The following is a 16,383-nucleotide window of genomic DNA, read 5'->3' as shown; positions in this document are numbered from 1 at the left end:
ACATGCCGCGGAGCGGCTAAGCCCGTGAGCCATAGCCGCTGAGCCTGTGCGTCCGGAGCCTGGGCTCCGCAAGGCTCCGCAACTGGAGAGGCCACAACAGTGAGAGGCCCGCGTACCGAAAAAACAAAACAAAACAAAAACCACAGCATAAACACAGAGGCACTTTGTTTCTAATAGTAACTTACAATGTCAATCATAAACCACAGAATTCACCTGAATATTTAAGGTAAAATAGGAGCCATCAAAGATAGTGTTCACTGCCTCTGCTATTAGACGACTGTGAGAGAACTGGACCTTTGTCCAATACCATGTCACACCTATACAAGTCACACTACAACTATTCAAATCCTAGTTTTCTCCTTCTGGGGACCATCTACTCCTAATTAGATTCTGGGAGCTTAGGGTGGGGCAGGGAGGCAAGGGGGAGGGAGGATCAAGAAAATATGCAAACAGCAGGTAGTGCCAGCTGATGGCCCAGCCAAGGAACCCAGAAACAAACACACATCTGTCTCCTGTCTCATTTCAACATAAAAAGTACAGTCACTTACGTAAACAAAAGGCTGCTTGCAAATCTCATCATACATACTAAGGCACTAACCACAGTATAACCTGGCTATGACGATAAAGTCCTACAATGTTTTTTCTCCTCCCACCCTATTCCAAGTGCCCCAGCTTCCCTCCCCAGAGGCAACCAGTTTCTTGGTGTTCTTCCAGAGATCTGCTATAAAAAGCTATACTCATGAGCACTTGATGTGACTCTTTACTCTCTCCTGCTTTCCATGTCATTGTAGTCCTATGGACAGGTCTAGACTGTTCCCAGGTTCAGACACAACTGTGCCCTAGCTCCACCCAAGTGGTCTCATCATTGGCTCACTGAGCCCGCTTCTGAAAATATTTATATTAGCCTTTGACAACATAAAAGGGGATGCTTTGTGAAATTTTAACCTGAGACTTCGCAATTTAAACATATTTTTCATGCCTCCAGTGAAAGTTCTCTTAGTAAAACCCACACAAAGAAGATGCATGTGCCAACTAGTGAAGGCCCTGGGAAAATTGTAATAAAGGCAAAATTTGTTCTTCCCTTTCTTCTTCCCATGCTCAGCCCTTCCTTTTCCATCCTGCAGGGTTTTCTTTGCCCTTTGCCCTCAGGGACTCAGTATTTTCAGGGGTAAAAACAATCCAGGAAATAATCTTTTATACTAGTTTGTAAAGAGAGGCTGATGAATTAATGTTACTTGGGTATTTCAATTCGGGGAGACTCCCTAGGATAACGATCTCAAGGGGTGGGAGGGCGGTGGCTGTCCCTTAAGACAAGATGGTCAGAATATTCAGAAAAGTGTTAGTTTTTCTTTATTAAAAACTTTTTCTTTGGAAAATTTCAAGTATATACAAAAGTAGACAAAAGAGTATAATGCACTCCCATGTTCCCATCCCTTGGCTTCAATGCAAGGCCATCTTGTTTCATTTATATGCCCACCCACTACCCCTAACTCCCGCCCCTGTATTATTTTTGAAGCAAATCCCAGACATTGTATTATTTTATCTGTAAATATTTATTTCTAAATATCTAAAAGATAAGGGTTCTTTCTTTAACATAGCTACAATGGCACTATTTCACCTAAAAAAAGATGATAACAATTATTTAATATCATCATGTAACCAGTCAGTATTCAGATTTCTGATTGTCTCATAAATGTCGTCTTTTTTTTTTACACTGTTAGTTGAACATGTTCTGCTATTCTCTGTGTTTCTCGCGAATACATTGTGGGATTTAGAACTTTGATCAGATTTCATGATAGCTGATATTTTATACTTCCATCAAGAGGCGTATACCATCTGGTTGCCTTTCATTTTGTGATGTTACCAGTCATTGGTAGTCAATGTCTAAATTCGTTAATTCATTAGAGGTCACATTCTAATTCTATCATGAGGTGATATTCTAATTCTATCATTTCTTCTTCACTTACTTGCTGGACTATTTCTATGAAAGCAAGCTTTTCCTTCCCCTAAATTTTGCTTACCCAGTGGTACTGTTTGTATAGGAAAAGCAGAAGAAATGCTTGATTCTCTCCCTTCATTTACTAATTTTCAACACAAGGAGTCAATTCACTGGATCTTCTAATGTTGACCAATCAACTTTTTTTAAATTTTTAGTATCATTATGAACTCATGGAATTACACAAATTGATGTGTTTTAATCCCTTGCAAATATTATGGTGTACATGATTGGAAAGAGCTTATTTGACATATAGTGATGTATTTGAAAAGACAAACTATGTCCTAATACAAACCACAGAAAGTAAACGGGAGTCTATCTGAGATTCTCAACAGAGCAGGAATGGGAAGGTGGGGAAGGAGCACAATTTGAGGATACAGATCAGATGCTGGGGAAGTTTGAGTTTTGAAATTTATGTGATAATATACGTGGTAACAAGGGCACATGTATTCCAGATATGTTGACAGGGAGCCATAAATAATCCAAAGGTATGACTCTCTAATTATGAAAGCTCCGACACCTCAGCTACTGATTTGGGAAGATTCTGGGGAAGGTGTGTGTGCACCCACACATCTGTCTCCTCCTAGATGCCTCAAATCAGACAGTCTCCTCCACCACATGTATGCATACATGTCTGTATACACCCCAAAGCCATCCAGCCTCTTCCTGAGAGTGCTGGCAGAAATCCATAAATGAATCTATCTCACTTTCCAACCCAGACAATGAAACAGACTTTGGCTTGGGACTTTAGGAGAATTCTCCACTAACATGTTCAGAATTACTTGTTTCTGACTCTCTTCTTATCCTTGGACCAAGCTGAGCACTGGTAAGTGTTCTCAGAGAAGCAGCTTTCTTTATTCCAAACTTGGATCTGTATAAGAGGAGGAGGAGGAAAAAGAAGGCTCAGTAACTCCCTTGGAAGTACGCTGCCCACCTGGGGCCCTCCCTCCAAACTTCTTCCCTTCAGCACCAATCTAACAGCCCACTTCCATCTCCCCTGGCAAAGAAAGTTGTCACTGGACCTGCAGATAAAAGAGACAAACAAGAAGTTACAAGTACCATGAGCATGAGGGTTCATAGTCCTGATTTCAAACATGTTTCCCTGTTGGGACAGAGCAGTGTCCTGATTTTGACTTTGGTCAGCACCAAACTACCTATCCTTTGATTATCTATGGCTATGATATGAGATCGTGGATATGAAAGCTCTCTGAAATTGGACAAGTGCTGTGTGGATGGGAGGGCTTCTCACTGCTATTATCGGCTTTTTGTTTCCTCCTGTAAATCATTCTCTCCAGGCCTCAGTCAAGTCCTTGAGGGCAGCAAGGCGCAGGCCAGACAGGAACTCCTGTAAGTCAGGAGCTCCTGGCACAGGGCTAGGGGCAGGGCGATCTCCACGAGCAATGGAGAATGTGTTGACTTCAGAAAAATGAGTTATCTGGGGATACAGGATCATTGGGTGTCAGTGAGACGAAAAACTGGACTTCTGTTCAGTAAGACTGATTGACCAAATGTGTTTTATCGTGTCTCCCTCCCCAGGCCATTCACGGGCCTAGCGGCTCCGCGGCACGTGGGATCTTTCCGGACCAGGGCACGAACCCATATCCCCTGCATCGGCAGGCGGACTCTCAACCACTGTGCCACCAGGGAAGCCCTGTTTGGGGTTTTTTGATAATGAGTTACATGAGTTCTTTATATGTTTTGGATCTTAACCCCTTACTAGATTTGCAAATATCCTCTCCCATTCAGTAGATTGCCTTTTTGTTTCATTGATGGTTTCCATCGCTGTGCACAAGCTTTTTAGTTTGATGTAGTCCCATTTGTTTATTTTTGGTTTCATTGCCCTTGCCTGTGGAGTCAGATCCAAAAAAATATTGCTGAGACTGTTGTCAGGGAAGTTACTGCCTATGTTTTCTTCTGGGAGTTCTGTGGTTTTCAGGTCTTATGTTCAAGTCTTTAATCCATTTTGAGTTGATTTTTGTAGATGGTGTAAGCTAGTGGTCCAGTTTCATTCTTTTGCATGTAGCTGTCTAGTTTTCCCATCACCATTTGTTGATGAGACTGTCTTTTCTGCATTGTATATTCTTGTCTCCTTTGTCATAGATTAAGTGACCATATAAATATGGATTTATTTCTGGGCTCTCTGTTCTGTTGATCTGTGTCTGTTTTTGTGCTATTACCGTACAATTTTGATTACTGTAGACTTGTAGTGTAGTTTAAAATCAGGGAGTGTTATACCTTCAGCTTTGTTCTTCTTTCTCATAATCAGTTTGGCTATTCAGGATCCTTTGCACAAATCCCCAGGATCCTCTGTACAAATTTTAGGATTATTCTAGTTTTATGAAAAATGTCATGGGTATTTTGATAAGGATTGCATTAAATCTGTAGATTTCTTTGGGTAGTATGGACTTTGTTTTTGAATTTTATTTATTTCTTTATACAGCAGGTTCTTATTAGTTATCCATTTAATACATATTAGTATATACATGTCAGTCCCAATCTCCCAATTCATCACACCCCCACCCCCACCCCCACTTTCCCCCCTTGGTGTCCAGTATGGACATTTTAACAGTACTAAGTCTTCCCATCTATGAGCATGGTGTATTTTTTCATGTTTCTGTCATCTTTAATTTCTTTCATCAATACCTTGTAGTTTTCCAAGTACAAGTTTTTTACCTTCTTGGTTAGATTTTTTCTAGGTAGTTTATTCTTTTTGATGCTATTGTAAATGGATTGTTTTCTTAATTTCTAATAGTTCATTATTAATGTATATAAACACAACAGATTTTTGTTAATTTTGTATCCTGCAACATTACTAAATTTATTTATTAGTTCTGACAGTTTTTTGGTGGAGTCTTTAGGGTTTTCTCCATAAAGTATCATGTCATCTGCAAATAGTCAGTTTTGCTTCCTCCTTTCCAATTTGGGTATCCTTTATTTCTTTTTCTTGCCTAGTTGCTGTGGCTAGGATTTCCAATAATATGTTGAATAAAAGTGGCAGAAGTGTGCATCCTTGTCTTCTTCCTGATTTTAGAGGAAATGCTTTCAGCTTTTCACCACTGAATATGATGTTAGCTGTGGGTTTATCGTATATGCCTTTGCTAGGTTGAGATACGTTCCCTCTATACCCACTTTGTCAACCCATCCTTGCATCCCTGGAATAAATTCTACTTGATTATAGTGTATGGTCCTTTTAATGTATTGTTGGATTCAGTTTGCTAATAATTTGTCAAGGATTTTTGCATCTGTGTTTATCAGGCATAGTAGCCTGTACATTTCTTTTTTTGTGGTGTTTCAGTATCAGGGTTATGTTGGCCTCATAAAATGAGTTTGGAAGTGTTTCCGCCTCTTCAGTTTTTTGAAATATGTTTGAGAAGGATAGGTATTAAATCTTCTTTAAGTATTTCGTAGAATTCACCATGAAGCTCTCTGGTCCTGGTCTTTTGTTTTTGGGGAGCTTTTTGATTACTGATTCAATCACATTACTAGTAATTGATCTATTCACATTTTTTCTTCATGATTCAGTTTTAGAAGATTGTGTGTTTCTCGGAATTTATGTATTTCTTCTAGGTTATCTGACTTGTTGGTGTATAATTGTTCGTAGTAGTCTCTTATGATACTTTGTATTTCTGTAGTGTCAGTTATAGGTTCTCTTTCATTTCTGATTTTATTTGGGCCCCTTCTCTTTTTTTCTTATTGAGTCTGACTAAAGGTTTGTTAATTTTGTTTATCTTTTCACAGAACCAGCTCTTAGTTTCATTGATCTTTTTTTTGTCTCCATTTCATTTATTCAGTATTTCTCATCTGACTTCTATTATTTCCTTCCTTCTTTGTTGGAAGTTTTTTCCTTTCAGCATATTTGAACATATCATGCCATCTCCTTCTGGACCACAAAGTTTCTGATGAAAAATCAGCTGATATTCTTATGGGGATTCCCTTGTCTGTAATTAGTTGTTTTTCTCTTGCTGCTTAAGATTCCCTCTTTACCTTTGACTTTTAACGTATTAATTATAATGTGTCTTGGTATGAATCTCCTTGGGTTCATTTTGTTTGGGACTCTTGGTTCTTGCTGGACCTGAATGTCTGTTTCCTTCACCAGGTTAGGGACATTTTTAGCCATTATTTCTTCAGATAAGTTTTCTGCCCCTTTCTTTCTCTGTCCTCCTTCTGGGACCCCTATAATGTGGGTGTTAGTGCCCCTTTCTCTCTCTTCTTCTGCGACCCCTTAACACCGATGATAGTACACTTGATGTTGTCCCACAGTTCCCTTAAACTGTCCTCATATTTTAAAAATATTTTTTCTCTTTGCTGTTCTGTTGGGGTGATTTCTGCTACCTTGTCTGCCAGGTCACTGATCTGTTCTTTTCTACCATCTAGTCTGCTGTTGATTCCCTCTAGTGTATTTTTCAGTTCAATTATTATAATCTTCAGCTGTGTGAGTTCTGTTTAGAACTTGCTTATATTCTGTCTCTTTCTTGAGTTTCTCACTGTGTTCGTTCATTCATCTTCCAAGTTTGGTGAGCATCTTTAGGACTATGACTTTGAATTCTTTATCGGATAAATCACTTACATCTGTTTCATTAAATATTTTTTCTGGGGTTTTATCTTGTTCCTTCATTTGGAACATGTTCCTCTGCTTCCTCATTTTGCTTGACTCTCTGTCTTTGTTTCTGTGTATTATGCAAAACAGTTACTGCCCCGTCTTGAAGGAGTGGCCCTGTGTGGGAGATGAACTGTATTTTTAACTTTTTCCTAGTTCTTGGTCATCTTATAAACTCTCTCTGTTTGTTTCACTCCCATGGAGTCTAGAAATGCAGTCCCACCCCCATCTGCCTGAGCCTGGTGCTCAAGGAGTGTCCCCTGTGTGGGCTACATGCGATTGTTGCCTCAGGTCATGTCCCGCGAGTGGCATGAGATGGGGTAGGCGTGGCTGCTCGTTGTCCATGTTTGTCAGTGCTGCACACAGGCAGTGCAGGGCCGTGGGGTAGGGGGTACTCACCCACCACCACTGTTAGCAACTTAGAGTGAGAGTGCAAAAAAGTGGCACCCACCAGTGCCATCAAGGTAGAGGGAATTTGTAAAAATGGCATCTGCCAGCATTCTGTCCCCAGAGAGAGTCCCAGCCAACTTCTGCCCCTCTGGTAGATGCTTTAAGATTAGCAAGTGAATCTCCTTCACATATGATCTGGGCTCTTTACAGACTGCTACTTGTTGCTTAGGAAAGAGATGTGGGCAGGAAATATAAATTTTTGTGATGATAATGTTAAAGCCATAATTAGTGAATATATTTATCCAAAGCTTTATGTAGAGTGAAAGAGAACTTGTGGGTGAATCCAGGGATTTGTTGAAGAGCTCTTTGAATATGGAAAAATAGATAAGAACCAGGTCAGTAATAGAAGTAAGTGTTAAAGTGATAGAAACCACCAGTAAGGAAAAGAACATTTCAAGGAGGGTGTGCTTATGCATTCGTGACAAGAAACACTAAAGTGCCATTGAATTGGTAACTGAGAGCTGTTGGTGACCTTGGCAAGAGTCATTTCAGTGGTGTCCTGAGACTCAGAGGCAGATTGCAGTACATTAAGGAGTCAGTGGGAGATTTTAAAGTAGAGATAATTTTTTGGAAGGTTTGCCAGTGAAGGAAAAGAAGAGGGTGGGAGCTAGAAGGGACCGTAGATGCAAAGGAGGGATGATGATGATGACGATGATGATTTTAATAATTAAAGCAGTTTGAGCACAATTACATGCAAAGGGGAAGATGTGGAAGGTACAAGGGGAGGCTGCAGTTGGAGAGGGTGGAAGCTAATGGCTTGGTGGTGACTCATGAACTGATGTGTGCTTGGCTGTTTTGTGTATAGGGGTGGCAATACTGCAGAGAAGCATCTGACTTTATGCCCCCTTCTATTCGTCAGACATCCTCATTGCCTCCCCCCTGGGCTTGAGGACCATCATTGGTGGAGAAGGAGAGAAGAAGAGAGATTTTGACTTTCTGTCTTGTATTGAGCTTCTCATCATTGATCAAGCTGACATTTACCTGATGCAGAACTGGGAGCATGTCTTGGTAATGCTGGTCATTAACATTTAGAGACAAGAAGCTCAGTGGTTTGAGTCTGAAATGGTTATTAAAGTCCAGATTAAAACTCAGCTTGGAAATGGAAATATTCCACATTTTCCAATTTGAAAACGGGAAATGTTGTCCCCTCTTCTACCCACAAGTTGGTCAGTAAAGTATCCAGAAAGATTAAAATTCTTGTCAACATTTTCAAATCTCCAGAAAAGATTTCTTCCCCTTAAAAGTTGCTTCTAGTAATAGACCAGTTTAGTGTGGTTGGTTGGTTGGTTGGTTGGTTGGTTGGTTGGTTGACTGATTGAAATCCCTCCTCACCAGGAATGTTTTTATCTAAAATAGTTCCTCCTATTTATGCTCGTTCTCTTTTGTTTGGTCTTCAGTGGAGATGGGAAAACATTGCTCATGATTTCTTAATTTGTGATGTTTTACAGAGAAACGTAAGATGTTTTTGTCCCCCTACTGTAATTTGTAGTATAATTTTTTTCTCCCTCTCAACATACTCTGCAATGTTTTGGGGTTTAGGATTGTGCTTTGGAACAATCCTCATCACAGAACTATAGGTTTATTTTTATAAGGCATGTGAGCATTTACCTTTTCTACAACCCCAGGACTTGGAGTAAGTTTGGGACAGATAAAGGGGAGTCCTTATTTATAAAGTAGGGAATAAACTTATGGTACTTGTGACCCTTCAATATACATTACAAGGTAAAAATATGATTAAAATAGAACAGGCATGTCGATGGTTGAGTCATCTTTATTTTGAGCAAAAGGCACATGTAGTCACTCAGGGAATTTTCTAACGTTTTGGGAACCAAGTCATGGAAGGACAGCAGCTCTGTTTTCCGTGTCATTTCCCTTCTTGTCCAAGTCCGGAACTGAGTTGCTTACAGAGTGACCAGAGTGGCATTTCAGAATTTCCTTGAAAAGAAATATTCTGTATAGGTCGCATCTTGATCCTTTTTGAGAGATCCACAAGGTGGCCAGTTTGAGCTTTTCTTCTTGTTCGCTTGACTCTGGGCAAGTCACTCACCCATCTGAGCCTGTTTTCTTGCTGTAATTTGGGAGATGATAGTATCTACTTCATGGGGTTAAATAAGATGATGGGCTTATAGAGAGGTTAGCAACGCCCAGCAGGTAAGTGTTCAATAAGTATTAATGGAGTATTACTTCTGCTCAAAGCAGTTGATGAGCCACATGAACCTACTGCCCTTGGACTCACATGGGGTGGACTTTTCTCGAGTGCGCATGTGGAACCTCAATAATCGGTCCAAGTACTATCGTCAGACGCTGCTGTTTGGGGCCCTGCAGGATGCCCAGATCAACTCTGTGTTCAACAAGTACTGCGTCAATGTGCAAGGCCAGGTGGGTTCTCTCCTTCTTTCTCTGAATTTTCATGAAGTATTGTGTATTGTTTGGGTCATGAGGCAGAAGGAGAGGACAGCATTTGGTCAACAATGGGGATAGCTCACTTCCTAATGTTCTCACTGACACCTGGCAGGTGGCTGTGAGGAACGTCCCGATGACAGGCTGCATCAGTCATGTCCTGGTGCAGCTCCCACATGTCTTCCCGAGGATGGAACCTGAAAACCTAGCTTCAGTGATTGATGCCAGGTACCCTCCCCTGTCCCATTGGATCCCTGGGGGTCACAGAGAGGGATTTTACTTGGGCATTCAAATTTAGAATTGTATTCCACGTTGGCTTTCTTAGTTACTATTTACGAAATGAAATGAGATAACTGAATCCAATCATGCCATTGACAGAGGAGGACACTGAAGGCCAGAGAAATGGTGTGTTGTCCTAGTTCCAATAGTTCTCTGACTTACTTCACTCTGTATGACAGTCTCTATGTCCATCCACCTCACTACAAATAATTCAATTTCATTTCTTTTCATGGCTGAGTAATGGACGTTGACACTTTAGAAGATTACAGGCCAGTTACTTTGGGTGGTGTTTCCTGTCAGATTAGGTTAGGTTAGGTTTAGTTTATGCATCTTTGGCAGGAGCAGCATAGAAGCAATGCTGCGTCTTCCTCGCTGCATCTCTTCAAGCGGTGCATGATTTCCACCTGTCCCATCATTATGACACTAACTGACCACTTGTTTAAGGTGGTGCTTGCCAGACTTTTCCACTATAGAATCACTTATTCCCCCTTTATTAATTTATATTAATATTACAAGTATGGATTCTTCAGTTTGTATTCAGTGGGTTGTAATTGGTTATTATCGTTATTCCTTTAGATGCTTAAATGGTCTCTGATGTGGCCAGCAGGAACACCTTCAAGCTGGCTCCTGTGTCGTCTTGACACATCCCCCTTTAACTTGGGCATTTCTTTATTTTCTGACACTATAAGACATTCCAAGTTTGTCTTGTACTTTCCCTATTCCAGCCCTGCTTGCTTTAGTGGAAAATTATCTTTTTTTTTTTTTTTTTTTTGCGGTACGTGGGCCTCTCACTGTTGTGGTCTCTCCCGTTGCGGAGCACAGGCTCCGGACGCGCAGGCTCAATGGCCATGGCTCACGGGCCCAGCCGCTCCGCGGCATGTGGGATCTTCCCGGACCGGGGCACGAACCCGTGTCCCCTGCATCGGCAGGCGGACTCTCAACCACTGCGCCACCAGGGAAGCCCGGAAAATTATCTTAAAGCGAAGATTTGAGTGCTAAGTGTACCCAGTACTGTTGTGGAGCCACTGGTCCCAGGCCATCTCAGTGGTCAGAGTTTGGGAATATCTGCATGTGTGTATATGTATACACATACCTATGTGCCCATGACATCTAAATTTATTTCTGTATCCATATATTGAAAACCATGAATTTATACCTTACCTCCAATTTCAGACTAACAACACAGGGTTCCTTTTGTTTTCTCCCTTTCCAAACTTGTAACTCCCTTGTCAGATAGACATGTGGCTCCCATTAGGCTCAGTGGAACAACCCATATTGGTACAGATTTTCTTCCTCTTGGACATGCTTAAAATTGCTCATCAAAAAAAAAAGTGAAATCACTTTTGGGGTACTTTTCCTGCTAGATATTTAAATAGGCATTTTTATTTGTCTCTCAACATGGAGAGTAGAACTATTCATTCCATATATAGATGGGTTCCTAAAGTTTTGCAAATTTATAGGCTTAAGCCAGCCAAACTCATGGTACAAAGAACATTTTCTTAAATATATATTTTTAAAATGGAGTACAGTTGATTTACAATGTTGCATTAGTTTCAGGTGTACAGCAAAGCAAATCAGTTATACATGTATCCACTCTACAAAGAATTGTCTTATCCATAGAGTGCCCTGTGGTTATTGGCATATTTGTGCTGTGTTTACCATAGAGCCTGTGTATTATGAGAAAAGAAACGAGTTATTTGCCTAGTTCAGAGATATGAGGAAGAAGGGACTCTGATTACCCCCATCTTCTATTTCCATATTCTTTTCCCTGTGAATTGTAGCTAATTCATGGCTTTCATTATCACTATTCACAAGACTCTCAAATCTCCATCTTCTCTGGACCTCCACTCACATGTGAGCCTGGATTTCAAGTCTATGTATAGCCCCAGAAATACATGTCTTTTTTTTAAGCATCCCTACTGATTTTAATGCTAGCTTGTAGCCAGCTAACTGCTTCTCGCCTACAGAGAACACTGAGGGTTTCAAGTGCGAACCAAGCAGTATTGCTTCTGTTCCTGGCTCAGCACCTGGGAAAGAAGGTAAGCCTCAGCAGTGGCGCTGGCTCCTGAGTTGATTGCAAAGAGTTGACTTTTTGGAGTGGTTTCATCAAAAGCATGCCTTAACGTCAGGTCTCTCACACAAAATAAGGGAGAGAAGAGGGTCTACTGGACCACGGATAACAACACCTGAGCTGGAATTATACACAATCTTGATATTTCTTAGCAAGGCTCATCTTCAGCAAGCAAGTACCTATATAGTGCTGGTAGAAAACAGACAAAGGAATGGTCCCAGTCCTGGGAAGAGGTAGAATTTTAAGGTAGGAAGAGGAACTTAACCAGAAAGTAAGAGTTTTAAACTTTTTTTTTTCTTCCCATAGTAATAACAACTTAGCACTTTTCTCTTTGAGGGGAAAAAAGCTTTGAGTCATGAATGCTTTCTGCAGCTGGCTGCACCATATGCAGTATTCAAAAGACAAGAACTAGCTAATCATAGAGAACCAGCGGCAGCTTAACAGCCCTCTGCTGGCTTCCAAAGGGCTTATAATTGAGTGCAGATGGTCCCGGCAGGATGGGTATGAATCCCTGCTGACTCCTCACATCCCAGAGGGCCAAGGGGGGCTCATGAAGCCTCCCAGCCCTGATTGTGCCCTCGTGGGAGCCACTGAGGAAGGAGGGGAGGCAGGTGGTGTGAGAGCCTGCTGGCTGCCTCCTGCCCAGCCTTCCCTTGGCTGTGTGGACAGATCTTCAGGCTGCAGAGTGTAGCTTTGATGAGTCTAGGGTCTCAAGATTATAGAAGTCCTGGGGTAAGGGAGCAGGGTTGGGGGTTCTTTATACTCATTGGAAGAGCCTCATCGTGTAACCTGCAGGTGGCTGCAGGGCGCCAGAGCCTCACGGAGGAGGGGTGTGGTGGGCACTGCACAGACTGCTGCTTTCAGGGAGCATCCTCCTGGGGGTGGGGCCCTCACAGCCGGCCCGGCCTCTCCTTCCCATCTCTTTCCCAGCTTCTCTCTTTAAAGGAGTCATGGTAGTCATCCTTGCACCATTCACAAAAAGCTTTTCTGGCTTTTCTAGCTAAACAATTCTAAACAAATTTCAGTCTCATTCAAAAAAAGAACTTTTCTAGCTAAGTAGAATTCTAAACAAATTTCAGTCTGCTTTTAATACCAGAGTCAGTGAATTGGGAGTAGATACACAGATAATCCAAGATTCATGTAGTCTTTGGAGGGAGAAAGAGAGAATGAACCTACCACGTCTAGCTGACAGCACAAGGTGCATTTCTTTCTAAAGACTTGTATTTCTTCCTCTTATACCATATGCTCTAGCCAGAGCTGCAGTAAAATTCTATGTATTTTATGTCCTGTTTCTGAGCTGAACACGCGTTCCTATCCCCTCATCGATTGCCTTGTTTCTGTGAGGACCCTCCTTTCTTCAGATGTGGGAAGGAGTTCTCTCTGCATTGCTTGCATTTCGGTATAATTCCTGGATTTGCCTTTCACCTCTGGCCACGTTGCCATCATTCCTGTGGGAGGTGAGAGCATGAGAAAGAACAGAGGTCTGGACGTCAATCAAACGGGCTGGCTGTCTCAATAGTTAAGAGTCCTATGCGCCAAAGGAGTCAGGGCTGAGACTGGATTGCTACAAGGCTTGCTCGCCCTGCACAGAGAAATCTGAACCTGGTGGGCAGCTCCACCTAGGTGTCACCCTCACTGCTGGGCGGAACACCTGCACTTGCTTGTCCTCCTGGCTCCCACAGTGGGCGGGGCATGGCACAGGCCGGGCCAAGTTGTCATGGTCTTCAGGCTTGGGCCTCTGCAGCTGGCTGGGACTGGTGGGAGCTGTAGCCTCAGCTGACAAGGGCAAAGAAGGCAGTCTTTGCTGCTTGGCTGATTTGGAAGCTGTGCCGAATTCCTGCCCATCTGTTCTCCCAACTGAGCCAAGGCCAAAGCTGTCTAGCTCTTGCCAACCCAGGGAATGACATGGAGCCCTGTGTCCTGCAGCCCTCATTCTCACTGCACCCTGCAGCCCCTCTCATCTGTCAGTTTGACTCCCCACAGAGATGGCCCTGGGCTCACAGCTGCTGTTTGCCCACAGATGTTCATGGATTTCTGCCTTTTGTGTTCATCATTTTTCAAAACCGGCCCTGAGCTGGGTGCTGACACCAACATTACCACCAACCCACTGTGGCTCTGTGCAGGTCCTCCTGGCCACCTCTCAGCTTTCTCATCTTTAGAAAGCGGGGTACAATCTCCACTATCCTGACAGAGGGACATGAGAGAAAGTAGAAGAGACTGCTGTTGTTTGCCCTGTACTCGCCTCCTACTTCCCTAGTAAGAGGACCCTGGATTTTATTGGGTGACAAAGTGCCCAGTCCCCCTTGCGGTAGGGTGTGGCCAGGGAAAAGAGCACTAACCTTGGGGCAGACTCTTAGGAGAGCTCTTTGAAACTGGTAGGAACACCACTTTTTCCTCTTGTTCTTCCCTTTTTCCTGCCTGCAACACAGAAGTGATGGTGGAGCCAAAGGGCAGAAGGAGCCTGGCTCTCAGGTCATATCCTGAAGCTGCATCCCAGCTCTGCATGGTCTCTCTTCACACTTTTCTGTGAAAACCTAAATCCCTCATTTGTTTCAGCCACTGAGGCCAGGCAGTATTGTTGGCCTCAGGCTGTATTGCCAAGTCCTAACGGCTACAGAGGACAAAAATGGGATCACAAGTCCTGAAGTCCAAAGGCTCTGCCTATTCTTTCTTCTTTCTTCTTGTCTCTGCAGGAACCAGCATAGAGACTGTGCTTCAAGGTTGACGCCTGGCCATTTGGTGACAGTGCGGAGTGAGCGCTAAGACGTGTCTGGCTTTGTGCCATCACTTCCGTCATCTCCAACCCAACTGGATCTGTAAGAATGAGGGAGGACATATGTCTCCTCATAGGGTTTATGGAAACTGATGGTGGCAGAAAAATAACTGGCAAGAAAACAGACTTCAATTCTCTGAAAGTTGGCGACCACCTGTTTTTCATTTCTTCAGGTGTATTTCAAAGCAAAACTAGGAAATGGGTCCAGATCCCCAGTTTGGCAGCAACTTAGAGGTCTTGTGGTCCAATCTGCTGCTTGACCCCTGAGTCGCCTATAGGTTGTCTCTGAGAGGGAGATCAGCTCAGTGCGTCGTGACCACCTAGAGGGGTGGGAGGGAGAAGCAAGAGGGAGGGGATATGGGGATATATGTATATGAATAGCTAATTCACTTTGTCATACAGCAGAAACTAACACAACATTGTAAAGCAATTGTACTCCAATAAAGATGTTAAAAATAAAAACAGGACTATCATACAGAGTGAAGTAAGTCAGAAAGAGAAAAACAAATATATATTAACATATGTGGAATCTAGAAAAATGGTATAGATGATCTTATGTGCAAAGCAGAAATAGAGACACGGATGTAGAGAACAAATGTATGGTTCCAAGGGAGAAGGGGTGGTGGTGGGATGAATTGGGAGATTGGCATTGACATATATACACTATTTTTTTAATACTTTTTTAAACATCTTTATTGGAGTATAATTGCTTTACAATGGTGTGTTAGTTTCTGCTGTATAACAAAGTGAATCAGCTGTATGTATACATATATCCCCATAGCTCCTCCCTCTTGCGTCTCCCTCCCACCCTCCCTATCCCACCCCTCTAGGTGGTCTCGAAGCACCGAGCTGATGTCCCTGTGCTATGCGGCTGCTTTCCACTAGCTATCTGTTTTACACTTGGTAGTGTATATATGTCCATGCCACTCTCTCACTTCATCCCAGCTTACCCTTCCCCCTCCCCATGTCCTCAAGTCCATTCTCTATGCCTGTGTCTTTATTCCTGTCCTGCCCCTAGGTTCTTCAGAACCATTTAAAAAATTTTTTTTTCTAGATTCCATATATATGTGTTAGCATACGGTATTTGTTTTACTCTTTCTGACTTACTTCACTCTGTATGAGTCTCTAGGTCCATCCACCTCACTACAAATAACTCAGTTTCGTTTCTTTTTATGGCTGAGTAATATTCCATTGGACATATATACACTATTAATACTATGTATAAAATAGATAACTAATGAGAACATACTGTATAGCACAAGGAACTCTACTCATTGCTGTGTGGTGACCTAAATGGGAAGAAAATCCAAAAAAGGAGATATATGTACATGTATAGCCGATTCACTTTACTGTACAGCAGATACTAACACAACATTGTAAAGCAACTATATGCCAATAAAAATTCATTAAAAAAAATAACAGGATCTGAACCCAGGTAGTATGATTCCCCCAAACCCACATTGTTTTTCACTAGTTGATGCTTCTCTAAAACAAAAACAAAAAAGCACTCAATAGATTGTAGCTATTATTATTACTACCCCTTTAAAAGGAGAGATCTGAAATTGTTGAACTCTTAAAAAGACAGAGGATTATAATGCTTTCTTGGTGGTGGTAGCCTTGTTATAAACAAACACTAAGTTGTTTTGTATGCCATCCTTCTGGATTGTATGACATTCTAAAGGGCGGTCTAGGCTTCTGAGAAGCTTAATGCCTCATATAGCAGATGATTATTGAAGGCATATTTTTAACTTGTTTGCTCTCTGTTTATCCTTGGTCCATCGAGCTTTACCCAGGGAAATTAAATTCTTAATATCAGG

At 42.1% G+C, this 16,383-nt stretch overlaps 1 protein-coding gene across 4 annotated transcripts; it reads left to right on the top strand.

Annotated features, from left to right (window-relative positions):
* The first annotated feature begins 4,965 nt into the window (after positions 1-4,965).
* LOC308610342 (U3 small nucleolar RNA-associated protein 25 homolog) lies at positions 4,966-15,223 on the top strand. Of its 4 annotated transcripts, XR_014014516.1 has the most exons (5): positions 4,972-8,051; positions 9,240-9,422; positions 9,559-9,671; positions 11,690-11,761; positions 14,487-15,223. XR_014014516.1 is itself a non-coding variant. In XM_081259516.1 (4 exons), exons 1-4 carry the CDS (start codon positions 8,028-8,030, stop codon positions 11,697-11,699), a joined length of 330 nt encoding a protein of 109 aa, XP_081115642.1. In that variant the 5' UTR covers positions 4,972-8,027; the 3' UTR covers positions 11,700-11,990. The 4 variants fall into 4 exon arrangements, 3 of the variants coding, with proteins under 3 accessions (XP_081115641.1, XP_081115640.1, XP_081115642.1); XM_081259516.1 differs by lacking the exon at positions 14,487-15,223 and having other exon boundaries at positions 11,690-11,990; XM_081259515.1 differs by lacking the exons at positions 11,690-11,761; positions 14,487-15,223 and having other exon boundaries at positions 4,966-8,051; positions 9,243-9,422; positions 9,559-9,749.
* The last annotated feature ends 1,160 nt before the right edge of the window (positions 15,224-16,383 follow it).

The sequence above is a fragment of the Mesoplodon bidens genome (genome assembly GCF_964165515.1).
Source record: "Mesoplodon bidens genome assembly, contig: HAP1_SCAFFOLD_1353, whole genome shotgun sequence".
NCBI lineage: Eukaryota > Metazoa > Chordata > Mammalia > Artiodactyla > Ziphiidae > Mesoplodon > Mesoplodon bidens.
The sequence above is the reverse complement of the archived record's forward strand: the minus strand, read 5'-3'. Positions and strand labels throughout refer to the sequence as shown.

Coding starts and splice junctions, on each gene's coding strand:
- LOC308610342 (XM_081259514.1), top strand. CDS start 8,028: ATGCAGAACTGGGAGCATGTCTTG. Junction 8,052..9,239: donor AGAACTGGGAGCATGTCTTG/GTAATGCTGGTC, acceptor TTCTGCTCAAAG/CAGTTGATGAGCCACATGAA. Junction 9,423..9,558: donor GCGTCAATGTGCAAGGCCAG/GTGGGTTCTCTC, acceptor GACACCTGGCAG/GTGGCTGTGAGGAACGTCCC.